This window comes from Phocoena phocoena, chromosome 19, assembly GCF_963924675.1.
Source record: "Phocoena phocoena chromosome 19, mPhoPho1.1, whole genome shotgun sequence".
Taxonomy (NCBI): Eukaryota; Metazoa; Chordata; class Mammalia; order Artiodactyla; family Phocoenidae; genus Phocoena; species Phocoena phocoena.
This window is the reverse complement of record NC_089237.1, coordinates 54,495,338-54,522,068: the sequence shown is the minus strand read 5'-3', so window position 1 is coordinate 54,522,068 and position 26,731 is coordinate 54,495,338. Positions and strand designations below refer to the sequence as shown.

Genomic DNA, 26,731 nt, shown 5'->3' with positions numbered 1-26,731 from the left:
CACAAAACATCCTTCCTCCTCTTTACTGTTTCATTTTTATTATTACCAATTTAAAAACAATTTGGGGTACTTATTTAAAAAGAATAGTTTCACAATGAAATGAAAATCTGTCATTAGGATACCTCCATTTTCCCCCCAAATACTTTGGTGTGCAGTGTTACCAAAAGCGATCAATACCTGTAATCTAATTTCTATTAATGACTTCAAGGATAACAGTCAGCTCTGCAACATGTAATTTTCTAAATACATGTTGCTATGCAAACATTCTCAAGTAAAACAAATTTTTAAAGCCATTAAATCTTTTTAGAGCTATCAAAAGTAAAAAAGGCAAAGCTACGGAAACTCAACACTACCAAAACTTGTCTTTAGCACTCAAAAACTCTACAGCCATGGGCAGAAAATGCACTGCAGTAAGGGGGGAAAAAAAGGCTAAAAGTGCCCTTGTATGAAAACTAAATTATTAAGAGTATTTGCCGGGCTTCCTTGGTGGCGCAGTGGTTCAGAGTCCGCCTGCCAATGCGGGGGACATGGGTTCGAGCCCTGGTCTGGGGGGATCCCACGTGCTGCGGAGCGGCTGGGCCCATGAGCCACAATTAACTGAGCCTGCGCGTCTGGAGCCTGTGCTCCGCAGCAACAGGGGCCGCGATAGTGAGGGGCCTGCGCACCGCGGTGAAGGGTGGGCCCCGCTTGCCGCACTAGGGAGGGCCCATGCACAGAAACGAGGACCCGGCACAGCCATAAATAAATAAATAAACAAATTTAAAAAAAAAAAAAAAAAAAGAGTATTTGCCAAATTCCTAACTACTCTCACTTTGATCGGCACAGGGTTCTACTAGGCATTTTCTGAGGAAAATCCCCGTGCCCTGGGATCTTTAATGGGTCACAATTCTCATACGAGCAAAAAGTCAAAATGCCGATACGCTAAGGTAAATTTGACATTTACAAAACCATATCTCAAAAACTGTTTCTAGGCAAATCTCTGCCCCCCTCCCCCCGCAAAATTGGTTTTATAAAGCAAAGCAAATCATATTCTAAAGAACTATGTTTTCAAGTTAGCTCATTAAAGCCACTGAGATATGATCATTCAAACTGAGTCATAAATCACATAAACATATTTACAAGTACAAAATCATTATTTCCAAATGGTAAATGATGAACTAATCAACCCTCTAAATGTAGGAGATCTACATGGGAAAAAAACATTTTCCCCTGATATAGTCTTACATACAGACCTTAGAAAAATTCAATAATCTAACAGTGTTAAAGAAATATAACACTGTTGGCTCAAATAACAATTTTATATTAAATATATATTATCTTATATATATTTAGAAAACCAAAAAGCAAATAAATGCAGAAACTATAATTGATAAAAAAAGATCATGAGGTGCAAAGTGGATTTTTATTGAATTTCTATAAAAATCTGGTTCCAAAATTAAATATGCAGTCTCACACTATTTGTCTGGGTGTGTGTTAAAAACCTATACACACATCACCAATAAAACGCCACTAACTCATAACAGGCAATTGTAGTAGACTGATTGGAACAGTAATGTAACAATATAAAAAATAAAAACTATGTGTAAGTCAAACAATGGGGGAAAATTAATCCTTCAGAGCTTCCATTAGTCATCAGAATCATCTTAAAATAAGTCTTTTTGGTTTATGATGGAGAATTGAGCATTTGAAGCAGACTCAAACATAGTGGACTTTTAACAATATGTACTTTTGTGTTCTTTGTACTCCATCCCCTCCTACAACTACTGTATGCTATGTAATTATTTTTAATGAATTAAACTGTAGTTTTTCTGAAAATTCTGAAACACCCTTAAAATAAAACTGGCACTAGAGTATGCCCTAATAGTCAAGAAAACATTGCTTTGGTGATTTCAAGCCCCTTATTTTTAAAGAAATGAGTGGCTACTTTTAACATACAGTTAATGGCTATATTCCAGAGCAAACTGGAAGACTGATTTTCTGAAAACATTACCAAATTGCACTTATAACTTTTAAGACATGCAAATCATAGGACCAGCTTGAGAAACAGTGTTAATATATGTAAGCAACTGAAAACTTACCCTAAAATACAGGAACCAAGAGTTCAAAAATAAATGCTGTGACCTCAGAGCTGGCCCTCCGTACCATCATTCAGGTCCAACCCTCCCCTTCCTCAAGACTTCCACTGAGGTCCAAGCCAGCACAGACAGCTCTGCTCGACTCCAAAGCAGGACAGGCCATTGTTGGATCTCTGAGCCGTGGTCTCCAATCAGGAAAGCAGCTATCATGAGACCCCACAGAAGCCCTCATGTTAGTTCTCTGTCAGGACAGAACAGTGGAAGCAAAGGTGCCCAGTACATATGCGTTCCTGCACCACCTCATCCTGGGTTCAGCTACTAATCAATCCGCAGCATCAGTAGTCGTATGCTTGCAATCAACGTAGGAACAACCCTAGTCCACTGCACTAAGAGCCCGCTAACGGCTCTATTAAGCCCTTAGCTAAGGGCTTAGGGCTCTATTCACTTCTGCCCCAATAATCTCCCTCATTCGATGGTACCTATGTGTCCAACGTGTGCTCTGTGAATGAATGTATAAAACTGTATGAATTCCAAAAGCTGGAAAATTAAGAGAAGGACCTCCCAAAGACAGAGGGAGAAATAAAAGGGGAGATGTGAGAAAGCAGTCACAGTGTAAAGAGGTAGTGAAGGCAACCAAAAGTGGGCATCAAGTGGGAATACACGGTTAGGTTCCGCCGCGTGTAATAAAGCAAGCAGCACTGCAAACCTATCATTTCTGTAACAATGGGAGAGGACAGTACCACTTAGAAAGTCTAAAGGCATTTTACATCTACCTACAGAGCCATTTATAGTCACTGTATACACAATTTTAAATTTAATAAAATCAATGTTTCTCTTGTTTTATGTTCACAATAGGACTAAGAAAAAAAGCAACAGTGCAAATGCAGTTTTAAATTTTTAAAATGTCAGCAGTTTTCTTAAATTAGATTTTCTGTCAATATGTAAATAAACATTTTAAAGTATATTAAATATTAACAGAAATACTTAAACAGAAAGCTAAAAACTGTGTTAAAATTAAAATATAGCATAAAATAGAAGCTGTAACTACATTACATGTAGATATATATCATATATGTAGGTTCACTATGAGCAGGAAATCGTATACTATTTTTAGTTTAAGGTAAGAGAAGGATGACAATAATGGACCAATTAAAAATTTTTATCCTAGGATCTAGCTGCCTTACTCTATTGCTCATTATATATTTATATCATGGATAAACCAATCAAGAAATAAATTTTTGTTCACTGCTTTTCAAAGGAAGTCACAATGTTCAACCAATGGAAATTAAGCATTTTGATTCCATCAGAAAATTTTAAAACAGCAGAAATGTTTTCTCCAGGTTAAACTTTATTTCGTTTGAACTAACTTACATAAGAATGATACACATCAGAGGATCTAAAAGGTAACGGCACGGTGACTACAGTTAACAATACAGCATTATATACTTGAAAGTTGCTAGGAGAGTAGATCTTAAAGGTTCTTACTACAAAAAAGAAATACTAATTATGTGAGGTGATGGAGGTGTTAACTAACCCTACTGTGGTAATCATTCCGCAATACGTAAGGGCATCACATCATCATGCGTACACCTTCAACTTACACAGTGTCGTGTCAACTACATCCCATAAAGCTGGGGGGAAAAGACAATGATGTACATCAAAAGGCAGTCGTGGGAGTTCCCTGGCGGCCTAGTGGTTAGGATTCCAGGCTCTCACTGCCGTGGCCCAGGTTCAATCCCTGGTCAGGGAACTGAGATCCCACGAGCCTCGCAGCACAGCAAAAAAAAAAAAAAAGCGGTCGTTATTCTTCCCCACTCTATGAGTCAACAAGCAGAAGATGAATACATTATATTTTGGGATATATTTATGTTAACTGGAGAATAGCCTTCTTGAGTTGGGATTTTTTAAACTGCATTTTATACAAATGACATTTAAGTTTAAAATGCATTTGTTTTGGCTTTATAAATTTTGCTTTCTTATAGAAAACCTATTCTGTAGTATATGAAGACTGGTACCCTAATATACAACCCTAGTCTAAGGCTTCCCTGGTGGTGCAGTGGTTAAGAATCCACCTGCCAATGCAGGGGACACAGGTTTGAGCCCTGGTCTGGGAAGATCCCACATGCTGCGGAGCAACTAAGCCCACATGCCACAACTACTGAGCCTGCGCTCTAGAGCCCGTGAACCACAACTACTGAAGCCCGCAAGCCACAACTACTGAAGTCTGCGCACCTAGCGTCCGTGCTCCGCAACAAGAAAAGCCACTGCAAGGAGAAACCCGTGCACGGCAACGAAGAGTAGCCTCTGCTCGCCGCAACTAGAGAAAGACCGCGCGCAGCAACGAAGACCCAATGCAGCCAAAAATAAATAAATAAATTCAATAAATTTATTAAAAAACAAACAAACAAACAAAAACCCTAGTCTATATTGGGGGGTGGGGAGGAGGAAGAAAAAAGCTTTGTTTTAAAGAAAAAAATTAAAATTCATTAAATGTATCCTTTAAAATAAATCAATTTTAAAGCATGAGGTCTCAGAATACAGTTATACTGTATACTTTCTGCACTCCAATCTTAAAAGTGAACTTTCCTCAACCTGTGATTTAAATTATGGCTAAGTCCAAATATCTATGTACATCTTTCTATATAACTATATACATATGAATAGATGTCTTTCTATACCTCTATACATCTTTCTAAATCAAGTACATCTGTCTATATCTATATACATCTTTCTATACTTACATACATTTGAATACCTACATATATGTTTCTCCTATTTCAATTGCAAGTGAAAGCAAGAATATAATACAGTTGTTGGTTTTTTTTTGTATTTGGAAAATGAATGAAAAATGGAAGCTCTTTTAAAGTAAAATTGCCATGGTTGGTTAGTTGAAACAATAGTGGACACATTCCCAATACCAAGATGGATATAAAAAAATTAAGTAGCATAACATCATAAAATTTGTAGCTTACTTTGTGCCTTTTCACAGAAGTTTATCTGAAAGCCTAAAGTAAAAGAGATAAGTTCCAGTTCATTTACTGTAAATCAAACAAACCAAAATTAGAACATGACATAGCATTTTTATATTACATTCAAGAACAGTTCAAATCATATAACCTCCACCATCACAGATAGAACTATAACATACGGGCTTTCTTCAAAAACTCAGCTCTTTCTGACTTAATTGTACTTTATTATACGAAACTGAAATCAAGTTTAAATTGTAAGAGTTACGTTGTCTTTACCGTTAATTTTCACATCTATTCAATAAAAAGAATAGCTATTAGCCCTTGGAAGTTAAGAACAACTTTTAAGACAGTTTTGTCAATTTCTTCAATCTACAAGTTCAGAACATATCACAAGCTATTTTATTAACTCAAATTACTGACTTGGAATTACTCGATTAACTACTACCCCTGATTCAAAAGCTTTGGTAGTTGATAAATTGTGACAGCTAAACACACATAGCAACATTCTGCCAGTGAGCTAACCTCAAATGATAAGACAGTGAACTACTAAAGAGGTGCTTAAATTCCTGTGAAGTAGGCCTGAAAAAAGACCATGCCCCTAGAAACGGTAAGTAGGACTATAGCAGTTATAGGAAGAAAACCTCTAAATTCTCCTTAGAAACATAAACATATTTTCCAAATTCAATTGGGCCTCGTTATACCTTATGCATATATTTATACAGATGTAGTTTTGTCAAATGCACCCAATAAAGTAAGCTGTTCAAAACAAAAGCCTTCCCAAAATATTCATTTGCCATCATAGTCTATTGGGTGAATTTCTAGTTTTCTCAGTGGTCTACCTATGCTTGTGTTTATTATTGCTTTGGGGAACAAAATAGGGAAAGCAAATTTAGAACGAGTACCACTCAAGTTGTAGTTATATAAATTCAATCAAAACTTGCAGAAAAAAAAAAATCCAGGACTAAAAAGGATATGTTTAAGTAGTCTTTCCCATCCAGCTTTGAAATTCCTAGGATTTTAAGATATAGTACCTATAATGCACAAAACCTGAAAAATGGCTCATGTAGCTACTCTGGCATGAAGGTACCTTTGGGACACAAAAGTAACCCACTGCCTACTTACTACCTGATGGCAAAGTGGGAGGAAGTGGGAGTGGAGACTTCAAGGGACAAAGTCCTGGGGGCAAACTGGAGGCAGTGCCCTGACACTTGTATCTCTACTGCTGAGGCTCCATACACGTGCTGCCCGCCCCCTCGCCCCCCGCCAGATATGCAGCAGAAACAGACTTCAGAAGGAAACACAAACAAACAAACAAACAACAAAAAATGGATTCTGTGGATCTTATAAGCCTAAGCAACTAAACACCAGCCAGCCTCCTACCAGGCAAAATGAGCTGGCACAAGTCAGGAGGAAAGGGAGCTGGCAGCTGGCACTGTGGAAGCAGCAGTGGAATAGGAAACACAGAGGAGCCTGGCCGCAGTTCAGAAGCCCATCTCCCACCCCCTCCGCTGGAAGAGGGAATGGAAAATTCACCTGGAAACTAGAGAGGAAGCTGGTGAAACACTGAAACAATTTGAAGGGATAGTTACTATTCTCTTTTTAGCTCTAAATACGCTCAATAGGTGCTACTAGGTAGCAAAAATAAAAGGTGAGCAAAGAGGTGAACTAAATAGCAAGATAAATGGGGAAAGGAGCAAGAAAAATAAATCTGAGAAGTATGCGAAAAAGAATGAACTGGATCTGTATAGTTGTATAAAAGTAAGTTAAAGGAAAAAGTACAATGAATAGAAAAAAATATAAGGTATATGTAACTGGGAATGTTAGAATGTCACCAATTACTCCCCTAACACATCAGAAGTTAAGCCCACTTTTAAATGCCAAAAAATTCTCAAAACTTGAAGTTCTGTCATCAGTACAGAATCCATACATGTAGCTAAAAGGGAAGGGGTGAAATTCTCAAAGCATAACTACAGACTTGCTCTTTTTACCTAATTACGGATGAAGTGACCAGATGAACAGATTCTAAGGACTCATACCTACATCTATCTCTGCATTATTTCTCACTCAGAAGAGACTTGCTAACTGACAAGCACAGGATAAAGTAGCTGGAACAGATGGCTCAGCTTTTCCTTGGAACTCCATGTAATCTTATCAATTAAATCAGATAAAAAGCCATTACCTAAATCTTTCTAGACCTCTAAAAGACTATACATACACATACACACACACACACACACACACACACACACACACACACACACACACACGGGGTGGGGGGGGGAACTCTATAGAGAGAGATTATATATATGGAAAACAACCAGGGGGACTTCCCTGGCGGCGCAGTGGTTAAGAATCCGCCTGCCAATGCAGGGGACACGGGTTCGATCCCAGGTCTGGGTAGATCCCACATGCCGCGGAGCAACTAAGCCTGTGCGCTACAGCTACTGAGCCTGCGCTCTAGAGCCAGCAAGCCTCAACTATTGAGTCCACGTGCTCCAACTACTGAAGCCCGCGCGTCTAGAGCCCGTGCTCCGCAACAAGAGAAGCCATCGTAATGAGAAGCCCGCGCACCGCAATGAAGAGTAGCCCTCGCTCGCTGCAACTGGAGGAAGCCCACGCTCAGCAACGAAGCCCCAACGCAGCCAATAAAAAAAAAAAAAAAATAAGAACCCACAAAGGTCAGAGAGTTGGTGCTTACAGTACAGATGTAGGAAAGTACATGGCCCCAGCCAAGTTTCTTTTCATCAAATCTCAGACCCCCAAGAATAAATATTGAGATGTACAGGGCAGGGTGCTAGTAGGCCTACCAAAGAAATAAAGCTCTGTGGGGCTTTTTCCCCTCCTTTTTCTCACCAGGACTCTCCCACCACATTATCCCCTCATTCTCACCGTCCAACCTCAATCTTGAGAGTCCTTAACTGGCCATAACTGGAAACCCACAATTTACTGTATTTACCAAATAAAGTGAGCTTGCCTGTATCCGTTTATAAGGCTGTTTAGGATGTGTATAAGTGTATATTAAAACCAAAGGCAAAGAGTATTTGAGAAAGTAGAAAACAAAATGAAGAATGTCAGACCGGGGTTCTAGTTCCAACTGTGAAACTCAAAAGAGGCACCTTGCTTGAGCCCCAGCTTCCTCATTTATATATAAAATTAAGAATAATATCAAGTAATCTTAGAATTTGAAACAGCGTGTCCACGTGTAATTCTGATTGTCTAGTGGCCCTCATGGGGCACAGCGACCATCCGCACTGCCCTTCGCCTGGGCTGAGGGTATAACAGGGGAGTAAGCAGCTTCCCACCTTCTCAGTAGCGCCTTATAGTTTCCTGGACACCCTGGATTCTGGTAATGCTGAAAAGGGATAATGAACTCCAGTATGAAGCCACACTGATACAAAGAAAATCACAGCTGCCTGCCTTACTGGGTCAGGCCCACAAACCAAGCTCCCAAATCTTCCTTCTGCCACAAGCATGAAGAGGCCAGCAGCTTGCCGCCTTCCAACTTCAACCTCGAAATGTTGGCGTGTGCCTTCAACTGTAAAGTTACTCATAGTATACCATTATGACTCTAACATCTCAGCATTTATCTAAGCTTATCCAAACTTTGTATTTTCATTGTACTTAGAGTGAGTTCCACAAGATTTCCTGCTGTGTTAATTCCTTGAGCTTTCCTGACTTCACCTTTCTCAAGCTTAAAAGGGACCCACCTTCATTTAGTAATTCCAGGTTATTTGCGTCATCCAGAACCACTCATGATTTTATGAATACTAATCCTTCCCACATTTTAAAAAATTCAGGATCTTGTCAGCCCTCACAGGCCAGTCCCTCTCCCTCCTGTGGCTGATGACCACCTTATTCACTCTTCAGTTTGTAACCAAGCACTGTATTACCATGGAGCCCGTTCAAGAAAGCCCAGTACACCCGGGGAGAGCAGCTCATCGACCACGTGACTGTGGGCAAGTATCTAACCTCTATGAGCCTCAATTTTCTCATCTGTAAAACAGAATACCGGAAAGTGTTTTGTGATGATTAAATAAGGTAATAAATGCAACACAGAGCCTGGGATAGCTCAGGTTAATGTTATCAGTCATTATTATTCCTGGTATCTCCCTCAGGTGAGCAACGATTATGGTACCTTCCCTATCAGACCAGCTTAACCCACATAAACAGTCCCTCTCCTTTCATTTCCTGTCACCAAGAGAGGTAAAAACAAAGGATTCCACACTCTGTCTCTCCGTTTCAGCCCTTCCTACACCCAGCCTGCTGTCCTGAGGACTCAACTCCGGAGTGGGTACTGTCTCCTGGCAGGAACCTAACCCAGATCTCAGGGTCACTGGCAAACGCATCAGGAGAGCCATTTAATGTCGCTTATTTTTCAGCAAAGTCAGGCACGGATAGACACATATATATATGTCAGATATATAACAGAGATCTATCTGGCAACCCTTTTCTAGCTTCCCCCTTTTGAATACTTTGGGTGACTGTTGGTAAGATGAGATATAATACAGCTTGAAAGAGCTGCTGTGGTGTCCACTTCCACCATCCTTCTCCCTGGTGGGGAATGTCATGCTGTTGCTTCAAGAATCAAGCCGTGCACGATGGGACTGCCAGCTTCTTTGTAAAGGTCCATCTTGAGCTGTGTTAACTACTGGCCAATGCTCCCTCTCACCGCGTGGCTGTTAAGTCAGCCCAATCTCCTCTCTCCTTGCCCTTGAATCCTTTCTACAGGTTCATGTTCATTCTCAACCTTGCCAAGAGTGTGAAGAGACCTATGGAGACTTCCTGGAGTTGGGGGAAAGGGCCAGAAGCTAACCCATGCCCATTAGCAGGACACTAAGTTGACCAGATGACAAATTTAGCCAGGATGGGAACGTATGCTATTAACTCTTATGCTAAGTGGGTGCCTTTTCCATACTATGCATAGTGTTGAAAGAGTTCTATTACCTTTCAACATCTAATTAAAGTTTTCTACTTGCCTGTAGATTTGCAATCAAAATGTCCCCAAATTCAAAGTGCCAGGGTAAACGCCCCAGCAAGTTCAGAACTCTGCAACACAAAGAAGCATCAGGAAGCCCTGAGGCTCCAAAATCAACCCAAACATGGCTGGATGCATACAGCTTCCACCCCCTGACTGAAACCTAAAATAATCTCTTCCTTCTATTCCTGAATCTGCATCACTTCTGGCAAAGATTCTTCTCTCAGACCTGAATGGCTGAAATGACTTAAATAGAGCTCGGAGAAACCATGTGAACCTGGGTAGAAGAGTAGAAAGAGCAAAGGCTGCCTGTCACCAGGTGGATTAAAACCCACTTCAACTAGGGCAAATTCCTTAATTTAAACGTCAGTTCCCTAATATATGAAAGGAGACCATGCTCATCTACCCTTAAAGAGCACTTATGAGCATCAAATTAGGTAAAGACAGTGAAAAAAGAGTTGTGTTAACTATTAGTTTCCCTTCTTAATTTTAAATCTGAATTAAACTTCCTCAGGTTGTATCATGTGGACTGTCTCTATCTCCTAGAGATGCAGACTGACCTGAATTATGTGTGATGGAGTTGATTTTGACCTCCAGACCCCTAAAAATAAGAAAAACTCTATGGGCCCAAATCAACCCAGCTTCTCAAATTAGGTAATAGAAATTGAATGGAAAAAGAGATATTTGCAAAAAAAGAAACAGGACTCAAAATACAGGGTTCACTAACATCCCATCTTAAACAAGTTTCAACCCACACACTCTAATAAGGGACATTAAAAGAAAATGTGAGAAAAATCAGTATCCTGAAAGCGTTATATTTTTCTACTTTTTAAATTTTAATACTAGGGTTGCTCTCCTTTTTGAGGAACATACAGAAATGCAATATGTGCTTTGAGGAGGGGCCAATTTCCTGACCTGGATTTTATTTATCAGGTTATGTCAAATAAATGGTGAAAGAAATGGTGTGCAACACAGTGGGAAAGGCAAGCAATTCTAGGGTTTGGTACCTTATCCACTGTCAGCACAATTCAGTTCTTTAAACTGGGATAAAGGCACCCTCCTATGGTTCTTGAAAACCACAAACTAAATGGTAAAAATAGAAAGACAGTCAAATATAATCACAAATAGGGCATTTCATACTAATTTTTTATATTCAAATATTATTGGAAGAAAAAAGTGTACTGATTTTAAATCTTCACTTTTTCTTAACAGGTATGTTTCATTACACTTGAAAGTTCTGTGTATTTTCTTTTATTTTGTAAATATTTTTACTGAGGTATAACTGACATACATTATATTAGTTTCAGGTGTACAACTTGATTCACTATTTGTACATATTGTGAAATGATCGCCACACAGTAAGTCTAGTTAACATCTGTCACCGCACATAGTTAAATAATTTTTTTTCTTGTGATGAGAACTTTTAAGCTCTACTCTCTTAGCAGCTTTCAAATATGCAATACAGCATTATTAACTATAGTCGCTACTCTGTACATTTTGCACATTTTTAAAAAGTAAAATCTAGCTATCATCTTTTTACTTAAATTGATATTTATAAAATGTTCAGCTGAGGGTAAATGGGTAAGGACTGGACTAGTCCATAACTTTTCTGTTATACATCTATATTTGAGACTCAAAAAGAAAAAAAGAAAAACTACCTACATGAGCTCATTAAGAGAATCAGAGGCACTTACCACATATACTTTATAACCAGTTCCTGTAACAAGTACTTTACAAATGTCTCCATGTTTTTCAGACTCAATTATAGATTCTAACTATTCTACACATTTTTTTTAAACTGACATTTCTCAGCTATCCAAGTAAAGTTTAAGGAAAAGTTTTATTTTTCCCTGCTTTAAGTCTCCTATAATAAATTTAACTTCTTGTGTTCATGGGGTTTTTAAAAATCTACTACATTTTAAGGGTTTAGTAACTAAAGCATTTAAATAGCCATGTCTAATAGCAATCCTTATACACGTATAGATATTTTATAATTTTCAAAGCCCTTTTATGTGCATTAATCTAATAATGTGATTCTCACAACAGGCCCCGTAAGGTATTATCCCTATTTTAACAGATAAGAAACTCAGATGAGTTCAGAAAATGTAGGTAATTTCCCCAAGGCCACAGAGCTTGTACACGGCAGAGCAGTTACCTGAACCCAGGGAGAATAAAGACTCATCAAGAATCCGCTGACCAGAAATGCTCAATAATGAAAAATGGAAATAAACAGGGTAGAGAAAAGGGTAGGACCCAGTAATAATGAAGCTAAACAAACTGTGTGATGGATCATGAGGCATTAGGGACTCATCTGCTAATAATGAAAGAGACAATTAATTAGACCATTACAAGTAAGAGTATTGTTGCTATTAACAATGATGATGGCTAACATGCATCAATCACATCCTTACTGTGTGTCAGGCCTACACTTTATATGCATTCTCAAAGTTCCTGTAAGGTAAGCATTATTCCTGCTTCCCAACTGAGAAACTCAGGCTTGGAGAGGTTAAGTATCTTGCCCAAGGTCACAAAATTCTTCAATCCCGATGAGGGGATTCAAATCCAGGACACCAGAGCTCTGACTTAACTCAAGCATTATGATATTAAAAAACCAAAAAAAACAATAATTCTCAACTGAGACCACTCTTGGGCCACAAACCTCAAGCCATGAAAAAATGTGCAGGGTGACCCAGTGCCCAGCACGGTGCTTCTCACACAGAACGACCACCAATGTCTGTTAATATGACATGTATTCCACGCGTCCCACAGCTAAACCCTGCTATTGGAAAGAGCTTGGCCATTAAAAACTCCCAGAGACAGTGCTTTGGGGGTGGCAGGTGACCATGCTTGCGGGGGTGGGGGGGAGTGGCATTTACCAAACATCTTCTAAGGACCTGAAGTATGATCTAAAGCCAAAGATCTGATAGGTGAAGTAAGGGAGGTTGCGCTCTAACATCACAAGACAAACAAAAAAGATGCTACACAGCTGCTTAAGCTCAAGCTTTGTAACCTGGATTGTGCGAGAAAACGTCCTGAGAGTTTCAAGTGCTTCTCTTCATTCTGAGTAATTGAGAGAGGTTCAAGAAGATACAACAGGTTCCTGAGTCAATCAAGGCTAGACACAGTACTGATAAAAGAAAATTCATCAAAAATTCAAAGAGAAGTCTTATGTCCTCCCTCTCCCTTTTAAACTGGGTTCTGCTTATTAGAAAGTTCAGTTTACTGGGTATCAAAACTCAGGGGTGGGGGCTTCCCTGGTGGCGCAGTGGTTGAGAGTCCGCCTGCCGATGCAGGGGACACAGGTTCGTGCCCCGGTCCGGGAAGATCCCACGTGCGGCGGAGCGGCTGGGCCCGTGAGCCATAGCCACTGAGCCTGCGCGTCCGGAGCCTGTGCTCCGCAACGGGAGAGGCCACAACAGTGAGAGGCCCGCGTACCGCAAAAACAAACAAACAAAAAAACTGAAGGGACCTGTCAAATATGTGCAATAAAAACTTAAATAAATACATAAGGCATTAAAAAAAAAAAATACTCAGGGGTGGGAGAGGAGAATGGAGCGCATCAGAATAATTCCTAAACAGGATGACTTTCTCTGAGTTCCTAGAACACTCCAAGCTCTTTCCTACTTTGGAATCTTCACACACACTGTTCCCTCTGCCTAGAACCCTCTTCTTCATCGTAACAGAGTCCTCTTTCCAGACAGGTCTTCTGTGACCATCTTACCAAAGCAGACTGCCCCCTCCCCCATTAACTTCTAACCCAGCTTGTTACCTTCATAACACTTTTCTCAATGAGCAATTTTTCTTATTTATCTGCATATTGTCTTCCCTCCCCAATCCTATCAGGAGGGTGAGCTCCATCAGGAAGGAGACCATCTGACTCACTCTCTTCTATATACCCAGGACTAGGGCACTATGCCTGGCACTAGGCAGATGCTCAATAAACATTTTTGAACAAAAATTAATTTCTACAGCTTTTTCGAACTATTAGTCTCCCTACTCATCCCCTACCCCCCACCCCCCAAAAAACTTGCATTTTTATAAGCTTTGTAAGTCACCTGTTTTGGATATGCAATATACTGTCATTTTGCTGTTTCATTTCAGCACCACCACCACCAACAACCAGACTGTAGAGCTGGAAGATCAGGAAACCCATCCTGTACTTCATCTGTATATTGTACAACACAGTGGCATCCAATAACTAATTTAATTTGAATTAATTATCTGAGGGCCTGCACAGAAAGTGTCCTCTGAGCTCTGACATCATCCTGTATATATCTGTCACTGTTCCTTACGTATATCCCATGGGGAGGGGGACAGGGATATAAAATTGAATAAAATCCCGCCTCTGCTTCATGAATCACCCTCTCATAAACCCGAAATACTCAACAAACGTCAAACCTAACCAGACAGACGGTTAAGATAGACCTCGGAGCCCTTTAGGAAGATTTTAATCAAAGAGTAACCATGGTCACACGGACCACGAAGGGTACCCCAAATGACGCTGCTAATAATTTAACGCAAGCAAGTCTGCGAAAGTTATCAAGAGATTTCTGAGATTCCCTGTTTTCAAAGATAACATTACTACTCAAAATTCCCCAGTAAACTCAAGGAAACGGTCCCTCACGGGCTGGGGCCTGGTATTTTCACAACAGCCCCTGTCAAGAGCCACATAGAGCTAATAAGCATTCCCACTGGGGAAAGTCATTAATTAGGAGGGCTGCTTCAGATGTGCAGTCCCCGCAGAGAACCACTCGGACCCCTGCCTTTTGATTTCCCGGATCTCTGCATTTCAACCGAGCTCCCTCTGTTTATTTATTTATTTATTTGGTCTGCATGCCAGGCTAACACAGAAACCCCCGGCCTCTCCCAGGCCAAGGGCTGTCTCATCACCTTACAGGTGGCACGGGCCTGAACACCCCCGCCCCACCCGCCCAGCGAGCAGAAACATGCAGAAGTTTGGAAAACGATGGTCCAGGAGGACCGCGGAGCCCAGAGGTCAGGCGGCGGCCAGGCCCGGCGGCGCCCGCAGGGAACCAAGATGGCCCTGAGCGGGCCCCACTGCGGCGGCGGCGGGGAGCCGGGCCGGGGCGCCGGGGCGCGGGGCCGAGGGGCGCGGGGCCGGGACGACGACGACGACGCCGCCCTGGGCGGCCGGGACCCGCGGGCCAGGCCCCGGCCGCCTCCCGCCGCCGCACCCTGGCCGCGCGTTCCCGGAAAGGCGGGCGGGGCGCGCCAGGTAAGCGGCGGTGGCGGCGGCGGGGGTGGCCGCAGGGGCGGGCCCGGGCCAGGTGGGCCCCCGCGGGCGGTCGGGAGCCCGCCGGGCCGAGCGCGGGCGGAGGCCGCGGCCCGGGCCTGCGCGGCCCGCCGCCCGGAGCCAGGCCGAGCCCGGGGCGGCCGGCTCCGGGCGCGAAGCGGGGAGGGAGGGAGGCGGACCGGCGCGGGTGGCTCGGTGGCTTCCTCAGCCGGGTCCGGGGGCGTCCGTGGCCGCGGGGACAGGCCGCGACGACTCCGACGGCCGCGCCCGGGGGCCGGGGTCTCGGCGCCGCCGCCTTCCTTACCCTGCATGCTGCTGACGGCCGGGTGGCCGGGCGCCGGGGACCCCACGGGGCCCGGGGTGCCGCTGCCGCCCCCGGAGCCGCCGCCGCCGCTCGGGCTCGGAGCCGCCATTGTTGGGAGTGAGGAGCCGAGCGGCGCCGCGGCGGCTGCAATGCAGCAAGCTCGGCCTCTCGCACGGCCGAGGGGCGTGGCCAGCGTCCGCCTTGGGCCCGCCCCCCGCCCGCCCCCCGCCCGCCCCCGCCCGCGCCTGACGCGGAGCCGCACCAGATGCTGAGCGGCTGAGCGGCAGAACTGCCCAGGTTGCCGGTGCGGGACACCCCAGAGGCCGGCAGAAGTCCTGCACTGGGGCTGCGGGCCCGCCGCGGGGCCTAGAGAGGTTTGCGGAGTGAGGAGTGTGTACATTTGGGGTATGAAAGGGTACACAGCTTCTATCATTCCTACAGAGGTCTGTGACCCCAAAAGTTTAAGAAGCCCCTTGTTGGAATCTCAGAACCCAAAACCAGAATCGTAAAACTGAAAGGGATCGCAGAGCTCCTGCTTCTTGTCCAGTCTCTGACACGGCACTTCCAGAGGGGACTTGGCTCTACCTGTGGTTCCATCTGGAGCTCCCGCTAAGCCTTGCCTAACACCCTAACCCTCTACACTGCCCTGGGAGATCCTAAGGAATGCTACTGAAAGTACCGTCAGTGGACCGGGACGGAATCAGAATTTACATTTTAATAATACCCCCAGGTAATTTGTATGCACATTAAATTTGAAAAACAGTATCTTAAGCACGCAAGCTCCCTGGCCTCCCAAAATATATTATCTGTATCACCGACTTCCCCTAAATACACACTGGATTCTCTCCCCCACCTCTTCTACACCTTATAAGACCAGCCATATAAATTATATAATTTAAATATGAATTATATAAGATGGCAACTTCACAGAACAAAATCAAGTTTCTTCCAGTGCTTGGCACAGAGACTGGTTTTAGGAAGGCAGCAGCTAAAAGAAAAAGAAAAAAAAAGGTCCTCTGTGAGGCTGGGGGCTTGTGGACCAACAGAAATGTAGTTGGAACAGTAAGGTATGGATCTCTGGACAGAGGTATGTCTCGTCTCTATATAGAATGACCAGCTATACAATATGCCAAGTAGTCTGAACCATGGAGCTGGATGTTTCCTGCCCTTCTGAAGCACTGAGCCATCTATACCAGGACATCCCTCCACACAGACCTTATCTGTGCTGGAACTTCCTCGGGGCACCTTGGTAATGTCCCCTCAATCAACAGAAGCCTTGCCTGCTTGCTCTGAACTCAGCCTCAGCCATCATCTTGACTGCTCACAGGGGCTAGAATTAGGGCTTAGGGAAAGTAAACTGTGAGGCAGTGAAGGCAAACTGAAGGTGAGAGCAGGTAGGTGTGCTTAAAAGTGGAGAGCCTCGCATTCCAGCCCGCCAGAACTCTCCTCTGAGGGCCTGGCTGGCAGAGCGACATCTCCATTTCCAGGTCATCATTAGAAACACTGCCAAATTCCCATCTGGGAATCAGTATCCCAGATTGCTCTTCTTGGCCCTGGGGAACCATAAAAGTGGGGTCCCCAGAAAGGAAATATAATCAGAACCTGGAAGGAAAGTGTCCCATCCAGGCTGTTCAGCCCAGATTACAGGCTAAATACTCAATCTGCATCTTTGGCATGGTGCTGATGGGAAGAGTAGCAACAAATGACAGAGAAAAGGAGGAGCTGAGGCTCCCTAAATGCTCTTCTTTGGAGGTACAGATTGGAAGACAGCTTTCTTTCCTTTGAGGTTTATATTTTAGTGCCTGGAGGGGTCAGTATCAAAAATCAAATGAAATTCTTCTCTCAAAACATCAACACAACTTGCCAACAATTAACAAAGATTGATGCAAAAATATAGGGACCCCACCACCACCACCCCCAGACAATAGTTTTGCACTTCCCTTGGCTTGACCACTTTAACATCCTGGGAAAAGGCATCAACAGCCTCATAGTTTTTTGGCAAACACACCAAATGTCATCATCAGACTTCAGATGCAGGATTCCCAGACACCAAATAGTTCTGAGAAATTTTCTGACACTTTATTCCAGTACCTGCCAGTAGATTTCACAACCAGTTCCTGCTGACTAAATGTCACTGTTGTGTATGTCATCTCATTTCTCACTTGCAGTTCCTTGGGTTTTGGAGTGGTACCAAGAAATGACTTGGAAGACTTCTAGTCTCCCCACCTGCATCAGTACCATAGGTATCCCTCCCCCATTTTTTGATGTGGACAATTGATATACTTACAGTCTTATGTAAAGTGCTACTAATTCCTTTTTCCAATTATACAGGCGGACTCTCAACCACTGTGCCACCAGGGAAGCCCTATACATATTTCTTTAATAGAAACTTATTATTTAATAGAAATCCTAGAGGCAATACTGGAGATTAGTCAACTATTTAGTAGGAAAAAGCTTTCCAATATTATTTTAGATTATATAGGTTACATTTAAGATTGTTCAAGTAAGAAAAACATTGACCTGATACAGTTAAGTGAACTTGAATGAGGAAAATATATGTAACAAATAAACCTAAAGGAAAACATTCCAACTAGGAAATTCATTCAGGAAAGTTGAATTAAAAGAGTAAATATATTGTGGAATCTAAAATATGAGACAAATGAACTTATTTACAAGACAGAAACAGACTCACAGACATAGGAAAGAAACATGGTTACCAAAGGAGAAAAGGGGTGGGGGAGGTATAAATTAGGAGTTTGGGATTAGCAGATACAAATGACTGTATATAAAATAGATAAACAACAAGGTCCTACTGTACAGCACAGGGAACTGTATTCAATATCCTGTAATAAATGATAATGGAAAAGAATATGAAAAAGTATATATATATATGTATATATATATCTGAATCACGTTGCTGCACGCCAGAAACTAACACAACATTGTAAATCAACTATACTTCAATGAAAAAGAAATTTTTAATTAAAAAAGTACTTTAAGGGCTTCCCTGGTGCTGCAGTGGTTGAGAGTCCGCCTGCTGATGCAGGGGACACGGGTTCGTGCCCCGGTCCGGGAAGATCCCACATGCTGCGGAGCGGCTGGGCCCGTGAGCCATGGCCGCTGAGCCTGTGTGTCCGGAGCCTGTGCTCCACAACGAGAGAGGCCACAACAGTGAGAGGCCCGCGTACCACAAAAAAAAAAAAAAAAAAAAAAAAGTACTTTAAGATAAAATGAGACAAAAAGAGTCTAAAGAAAGCAGAAATAAAGGATGCTTTCAGACAAAAAAGAAGAGTAATATGTAACTAATTAGTTTTTTGTTTAATAATGCCTAATGCTGCGCTTGTAATAAAACGGACAGTATACTTGGATTGCTGTTAGTATTGTTAACTAGTGCATAAGAACCAGGGATAAGAACCATCAGGGACTCCCCTGGTGGCGCAGTGGTTAACATTCCACCTGCCAATGCAGGGGACGCCGGTTGGAGCCCTGGTCTGGGAAGATCCCACATGCCGCGGAGCAACTAAGCCCGTGCGCCTCAGCTACCAAGCCTGCGCTCTAGAGTCCAAGAGCCACAACTACTGAGCACGCATACCACAACTACTGAAACCTGCACGCCTAGAGCCTGTACTCCACAGCAAGAGAAGCCACTGCAATGAGAAGCCCGCGCACCACAGCGAAGAGTAGCCCCCACTTGCCACTAGAGAAAGCCTGCGCGCAGCAACAAAGACCCAACACAGCCAAAAATTAATTAATTAATTAATTAATTTTTAAAAAAACCATCAACTAGGTCTGAGTTTGGGCAAAAACAAGAAAGGATCTTGGTTTGTTCAAACTGATGAAGCTATGAGCTTTTTACTTTTTCTTATGCTCACATTTTTCTTATATATTTGTGTTTTATGGTTTCTTATAGACTGAATTGTGTCTCCCCTGCAAAAAAAATTTGTATGTTGAGGTCCTAACCCACAGTACCTCAGAATGAGACTTTATTTGGAGATAAGGGTTTAAAGAGGTAATTAAGGTAAAAGGAGGTCACATTGGGCCCTAATCCAATATGACTGGTGTCCTTATAAGGAGAACAGGACACACAGAGAGGAGGCTGTGTGAAGACACAGGGAGAAGACGGCCATCTACAAGCCGAGGAGAGAGGCCTGAGAAGAAGGCAACTCTGCTGACAAGTTGATCTGGACTTCCAGCTTCCAGGATTGTGAGAAAATACATTTCTCTTGGTTAAGCCTCCCAGTCTGGGGTACTTTGTTATGACAGCCATAACAAACCCATACATGGTTCAAAATAATGAATCGCTTAAAAGAAGTACAGCTTTTTTAGTAATATACTAGTAGCTAGCATAATCCTTGGGGAGCCGAAAAGGCAATTAGGCAAAATATGTCTCAATAACCAGCAAATTCATGTTTATAAGAGCTCCTTGAGAAAAATCCCTAAAGGGGCCTGAAGTTCTTGGCTCTGTCGTGTAATGACTTTTCCTTCCCACTGGAGAGGATGGAAATAACAGAGTAAGGCCATTGCTATGAGCAATGTATGACGAGGTCAGTGACATCTGCATACCCCCTGCTTAGAGCACCTTTGCTTAGAAACGTAGCTTGCTTGTTCTTCTTGATACATGTCTCAGTGGTTACATTAAGAGGACAGTTTTCTCTTCACATTCCAAATAAGGCAAAAATAAGCTGCAATTAGGTTCCACCTTAGGTCCCCAGTTTCAGTCTCTGAGAAAGTTAGAAGGGTCAGGCATCTCTATTTGGCTGTAACAATCACGTGATAGTCCTTACAAGGGCTCAGCAGTTGGCTTTGAGCAAAACCCATCTCCTGTCCATCCCCAAATCGCTGGGGGTTTAGGACCAGGCCATCCAATGGCCGATGTTGCCTTTGTGCAGGTTTCTGGATATCGGCTGAACATTGCACTTAATTGGAAATGAAGGGAATGTGAGTTCATTCCATCAAAAGAACCAAAGTTCAGTCTGGTTCAGATAAAGGGAAATACTAATTTGACTATTAATAACTCTACATGCATCTAGAGATTTATAGGAAAATGTTCATCACAACTTTATTTATAAGAATTTTTTTTTAAATGGAAATACCTCACTCTAAGTCAGTACCACAGTGAGGTGTATTATTTTTTTATTTTTTGCGGTACGCGGGCCTCTCACTGTCGTGCCCTCTCCCGTTGCGGAGCACAGGCTCCGGACACGCAGGCTCAGCGGCCACGGCTCACGGGCCCAGCCGGTCCGCGGCATGTGGGATCTTCCCGGACCAGGGCACGAACCCGCATCCCCTGCATCGGCCGGCAGACTCTCAACCACTGCACCACCAGGGAAGCCCCAGTGAGGTGTATTATTGATAGTATTAACAATGGTCTGACCAGATACAAATATATTCCAGAATGATACAATTCTCATCTGCCTGAACTACACTCAGAGCCTGTCCTCATCTTCTGTATTCTGTTGATCTATCCTCACTGTTTTTCAAAAAACAAAATGAGACTAAAATGGAAAAAAAAAAGAGAGCAAGAGAGAGAACAGTGGGCACTTTTGTCGGGGAGAACAGGAAATTCAGCGTCATTGGCTGGGAAGGGGCCAGAGGAAACTTTCCTAAGGTAAAGGTGATGTTCTATGCCCTGATAGCAGTATGGGTTACAGGAGTTTATGCATCTGTCAAAATGCAGCAAATACATGTTCAAGATTTGTGCATTTCAAAGTATGTAAATTATATATCAAAAGAAGAAACTGTGAACAAATCCTGAGCTCAGGCTCATGGTCTGAATGCTGAAGTCTTAAAGAGCACATGTCCTGATACCTGCAGTTTACTTTGAAATGCATCAGAAAAAAAAGATGGCTGAATGGAAGGTTAGAGGGATGGATAGACGGATAGATACGTGCTGAAACAAGCATAACAAAATGTTAATACTAAACTCTAGGTAGTGGGTAGACCGAGGATAACTACAAGTTTTTTCAACTGTATGTTTGAATTTTTTCATAAGAAAATATTAGAAGAAAATGAAAAACACTATAAAACCAAAAAAAAAACCACACAAAAATTAAACATATTGCTCAATTATATTGCCCTCAAGCAAAATTACAATCCAAGTAAACTAAGTATAAATGTCTAACTAATTTAATCCAATCGAATAGGTATCTTATAAAACTCAGGACTTATTGAAACTTCTCATCTAAAAGAAAGGAATCACCTAGGGTAAAGCCACACAGGGTCCTCTTTGTGCAGGGGCATATGTTGACCGTGGACTTATGTGAGACCACAACAGGCATCTCTGGCTCACTCAAGGTTGTAGCATTTACTAATTACTTAGGGGAGGACATTGTGGGCTTTGTTTCATTTTTGGTTTTGCTTTTTAGATTAAGTAACATGATCTGGCTTCAATTTAAAAGCATCGTTTTTGTTTCATTGTGTGGGTTTTTTGGTAGCAGATTTATTGAGTTATAATGCACATATTATACAATTCACCCATTTGAAATGTACCGTTCAGTGGTTTTTATTATATACACAGTTATGCAACCATAACAGGAGTCAAATTGAAACCATTCCCATCACCCCAGAAAGAAACTCCATACAATTTACGGTCACTTTCAACTGGCCCCGACCACCCCCAGCTCCAGCTCTAGGCAACCACTAATCTACTTTCTGTCGTCATAGATTTGCCTTTTCTAGGTGATAATATAGCACATGGCCTTTTGTATCCTACTGCTTTCAGCCAGCATAATATTTTTAAGGTTCGTCCATGTTGTAGCTTGTATTAGAACTTCACTCCTTTTCATGGCTGGATGATACGCCGTTGTGTGGATGTATACCATTGTGCTTATTCATTTGCCCATTGATGGACATCTTGGGTTGTTTCTACTTTTTGGCTATTATGAATGACGCTGCTGTGAACACTTGTGTACAAGTTTTTGCATAGGTTTTCAAATTTCTTGTGTACATGCCTAAAAGCAGAATTGTTGGATCACACAGTAACTCTGTGTTTGACCATTTGAGGAACTGCCAGACTCTCTTCCGAAGCAGCTACACCATTTTACATTTCCACCAGCAGTGGTGTATGAATGTTCCAGCTTCTCCACATCTTAGGCAAACACATTATGATCTGTCTTTTTCATTAGAGCCACCTTTATGGTAACAGTGTATTTTGAGGCATTTTATCTATAATAGCCACTGAATTGGACATTGGAAGACATTGTATATTTTATAAACTTAAAATGAAATGTGTTCATTTCAAGAGGAACTACCACAACATGAATTCCTCTGACCATAGATGACTCACTTTTGGTACATCGGTCCATATCAAATCTACCAGTCAGAGCTCAAGGAAACTGTGCCCTTTTCTGAGAGGTACAAACAATTTGTTGGCTTCCTCTAACCATCAGAAATCAGTAACTAAATTCTATTAGTAGTGGCTGAAGCATTTTATCGGCGACATAGATTAATGAAAAAATTAATGCTGGACACATGAGAAATTCTCTATTTTTGGAATATTGAAAAAAATTCAATTATTCAACAATAGGAATTAATAATAAAGTTATACACAGCACAAAAATATTAATGAGCAGGAGAGAAGATGTCACAAGAACAAAAAGTCTGATTGGGTTTTATAAAAATATAAAGTGGACACTTAGGAAAAATGCAACTTACCTTATATTAGTCAGATGTTAAGAGCTTCTCTAAGTCTAAATACACCTCTGAAAACTATACCTCATTATACCCCAGAAGCACTTCATATGTTTGTCTGTAATACATAAATATATATTTATTTATATATCTAAAGAACGTATGAACCAATAAATGCACCAGCAATGCAATAGGAAAAAAATGAGTAAAAGATAAATAAATATAAATGGCTTCTAAACCAATGATTCCAAATCTCGTTCATAATTATAGTAATATGCATTTAAATAATAATGGTTTATACTTTCCTTTAAAAATTGATAAATATATTTTTCTGTTGACATTTCTAACTTATGAACTACCTCAGACACAAGCTCCCATTAGTTCGAAGAAAGGTCGTATTTAAACTCAGTTCATTCATCTAAAGTCATTCTCTCCCTGATCTTGTCTTAGGTCGTAGATAAAGACAACCTCTGATGGCTCACAAAACAGCCACATTTCAGTACCAATTTATTCTTTTTAATTAATTAATTAATTTATTTATTTATTTTTGGCTGCATTGGGTCTTCCTTGTGGTGCGCAGGCTTCTCAATGCAGTGGCTTCTCTTGTTGCAGAGCATGGGCTCTAGGTGCAGGGGCTTCGGTAGTTGTGGCACACGGACTCAGTAGTTGTGGCATGTGGACTCAGTAGTTGTGGCTCACGGGCTCCAGAGCGCAGGCTCAGTAGTTGTGGCGCACGGGCTTAGTTGCTCCGCGGCATGTGGGATCTTCCCTGACCAGGGCTCGAACCCATGTCCCCTGCTTTGGGAGGGGGACCACTGCACCACCAGGGAAGTCCCTCCAGTACCAATTTAGAGTTGTAAGACTTTCACATAATACTGCATCAAAATTTGTTATAAAGAACTAAAATTTCAAAAAGAACTAGAATTTTCCACTTCCTATCTGTCTTATTCATCTTTCCTTTCTCCATATAAGTGACTGGGCAACAGGATTTGGAGAAAGTCTTTTGATAATAAACTTTTGGTAGCTTATGAATTGTGAATATTGTAAATGTAATACCTGATGAAAATTATTTAATATGTAGCTAAATTGAGATTGATAGCTGTCCTTTTGTTGTTGCAACAAGCATTCTTTTATGAGTTACAAAGTATTTATTACCATACATTTAAATTCTTTTAAGCAGTTTCATTTAAAAATTATTCAGAAACATAAATTATTTTTGAAAAGTCTGTTTTATAAAAAGATATGTTTTTCCCCTTATATATTCTATTTTACTTACACAAAATGTTTCTTTTCTTCTCTTTATTGAACAGAAGATAAATGTACCGAGTTTCTATTCTCTGCTCAGGTTCTACTTGAATAGCAATGAATTGCAAGATACATAGATGATAAATCATGTAAGAATTTACTCAGTGAATATTTATTACTAGATCAATAGAGTAAAATTTTTGCTAGTACTTTTTTTACTTAAAAGTCTTTATTGGTTCCCTTTAAGCCTGAAAATAAAGTTTCGTTAAGCTACCCTCCCCATTTCTCTCTGCCTATTCTAACCTGTTCTAGACAGGTGCTACTGTAGAGCTTTCATGCCATTTTTGGTCTATTATGCCTTATTAAATCCAAGCCACATGTGCAGTCAAAGAAAAATGATATTCTTTTAGTCATTTCTAAACTACTCTCTCCTGATGTTACATATATGAGCCATGATTTAGCAGGGTTTTTCCCCTACCATCTCACAAGTCTGTGTGTTAGAATTCGGGAATATATTTTTAGACAGTTTGGTGTAGTTCAGTGGTTTTCAGGAAGCCAAGTTAAGGGATTTCTTTGTTCTTTTCCCTCTCAGCCAGGCTGGAGCAAGGAGACATGATCGTAAAAGCTCAGGAATGTATGACGACACAGAGATGGGTAGCATTTGTCCTGGAGGACCACAGGACGCCGCAGGGACCTCAGGAGGACTCACATCACTGTTTCACGAGGTCCAAACGATGCCCAAATGATGCCACTCGGATGTGGTTGCCTTGAACACAACTGTCCTCCGGCATCCATGCGTGGTCCGGGTGGTCGTAGGGGTGGCCCTGGAGGGCGACACAGGCTCACAGACAAGGTTGTCTACACCAGACCATGTCTCCTTGACTACATATGTTTTCAGGTATGTGGTGGAAATCCAAGATCATTCTTCATGGAGAAAGAAGTCCAGATCCCAGTTTATAAGAGAGTGTATCCATGAGACAAGTGTCTTACTCTCCCAGATAGGTCTTGAGGATCTAACTCCTTCTTTCTCTTTTTTTCCCCTCTAGTGGACTCTGGTTGAGCTCTACTGCTCACAAGTCATGAACCTTCCAGGACAGTCACAATTCAAATACTATGCTCCCAATTTTGGACCATGAGGTCTGAATTTGGGTCCTGAAAATACAGTTACAGTATACCTAGGCTAAATTCTTGTTGTCACCCTTGACTGATTCCTTCGTATTTCTCTCTTGGGAGCTGCCCTGAATAACGGGGATCTGGGGAAGGGCAGTTCCTAGACGTCTGGTGCCTGGTGGAGACAACAGACTGACAAGAACATGGCCAGTGCTCTGGGGGAGAAGGGCTCTGGGGGAGAAGGGCTCTGGTGAGGCAGTGCCCTCCCCAGGCTGCAGTGGCCAGCCTTGCCTCTTCCCCTGAAAGCCCTCCAACTCACTGGCCAGCTGAGCCCTCAGGCATCCCCAATGAGCTCTAAAACCCAGAATCCAAGGTGGGCATCATTAAAGTACCATCTCCTCTGACTTCTGGAGAATATTACTGAGCAGTTCTGTTCAAACACCTTTAGAGACCAGGTTAAAGTCCTGGCAAATGTAGAGAGACTTGATTTACAGGGATGGTCAGCGTATGTCATACACCATAAAAGGTGTTCCCATTCAAAATAAGAATTTAAAAACTGTGCTTGCCAAATGAAATCCATGCCTCCAGTTTCCAGTGCCTGGTTTGGAGGGTCCACAGCAGCATCAGAGGAAAGAAGGGATCTTTGGTAAAATTCTGCAAGCTTTAATGAATACACTCTATGCCTAATTCTTGGTATTCCAGCTTCTTCCAAGATGAGGTTATGTTCTGTGCCCCTGGCCACATGCTGTTTCTTCTGCGCATCTCCATGGGCAGCCTGAATCTCTCTGCAGTGGCCCTCCGAGGCTTCCTAAAACACACTGCTGCTGCCAATTAACTTAATTTTCTCTCTGTTCTCCTAATACCACATAATGAATAGACTACATTCTGGAAAATAGGTTTTTTGGTATTTTCTTTTAAACCCCAGTGTCTGGTTAATCCGAATCCTTTTCTCTCTGTGTGTTCCCCAATGTTCAGACCCTTTTCGTTAATTAGCAGTGACAGATGACTCACCGGTCTTGCTGGCTCCCCAGAGGAAGAAAAAGCTTGCTTCTTCTATTGATCTCAAGCCCTTCAAGAGTCACCAAATGCTCCGGGAAGCTTCTGTCACAGGGAGGAAAGTTCAATCCGAAAAAACCTGGGCAGTGGTCCAGCCATCCCTCGCATCTGACA

General features: G+C 42.1%; 1 protein-coding gene across 2 annotated transcripts in view; it reads right to left on the bottom strand.

Moving 5' to 3' along the window:
• MAP2K4 (mitogen-activated protein kinase kinase 4) overlaps positions 1-15,741 on the bottom strand; it is a 105,225-nt gene extending 89,484 nt beyond the window's left edge. The window contains exons 1-2 of one of the 2 annotated variants that reach the window (XM_065896610.1): positions 15,578-15,741; positions 5,048-5,080 (exon numbers count right to left, since the gene is read on the bottom strand). In XM_065896610.1, coding sequence (XP_065752682.1) covers positions 5,048-5,080; positions 15,578-15,686 — 142 coding nt within the window. In that variant the 5' untranslated portion in view covers positions 15,687-15,741. The remainder of the gene's footprint in view (positions 1-5,047; positions 5,081-15,577) is intronic. The other variant, XM_065896611.1, reaches the window with a different exon arrangement.
• Positions 15,742-26,731: the final 10,990 nt, after the last annotated feature.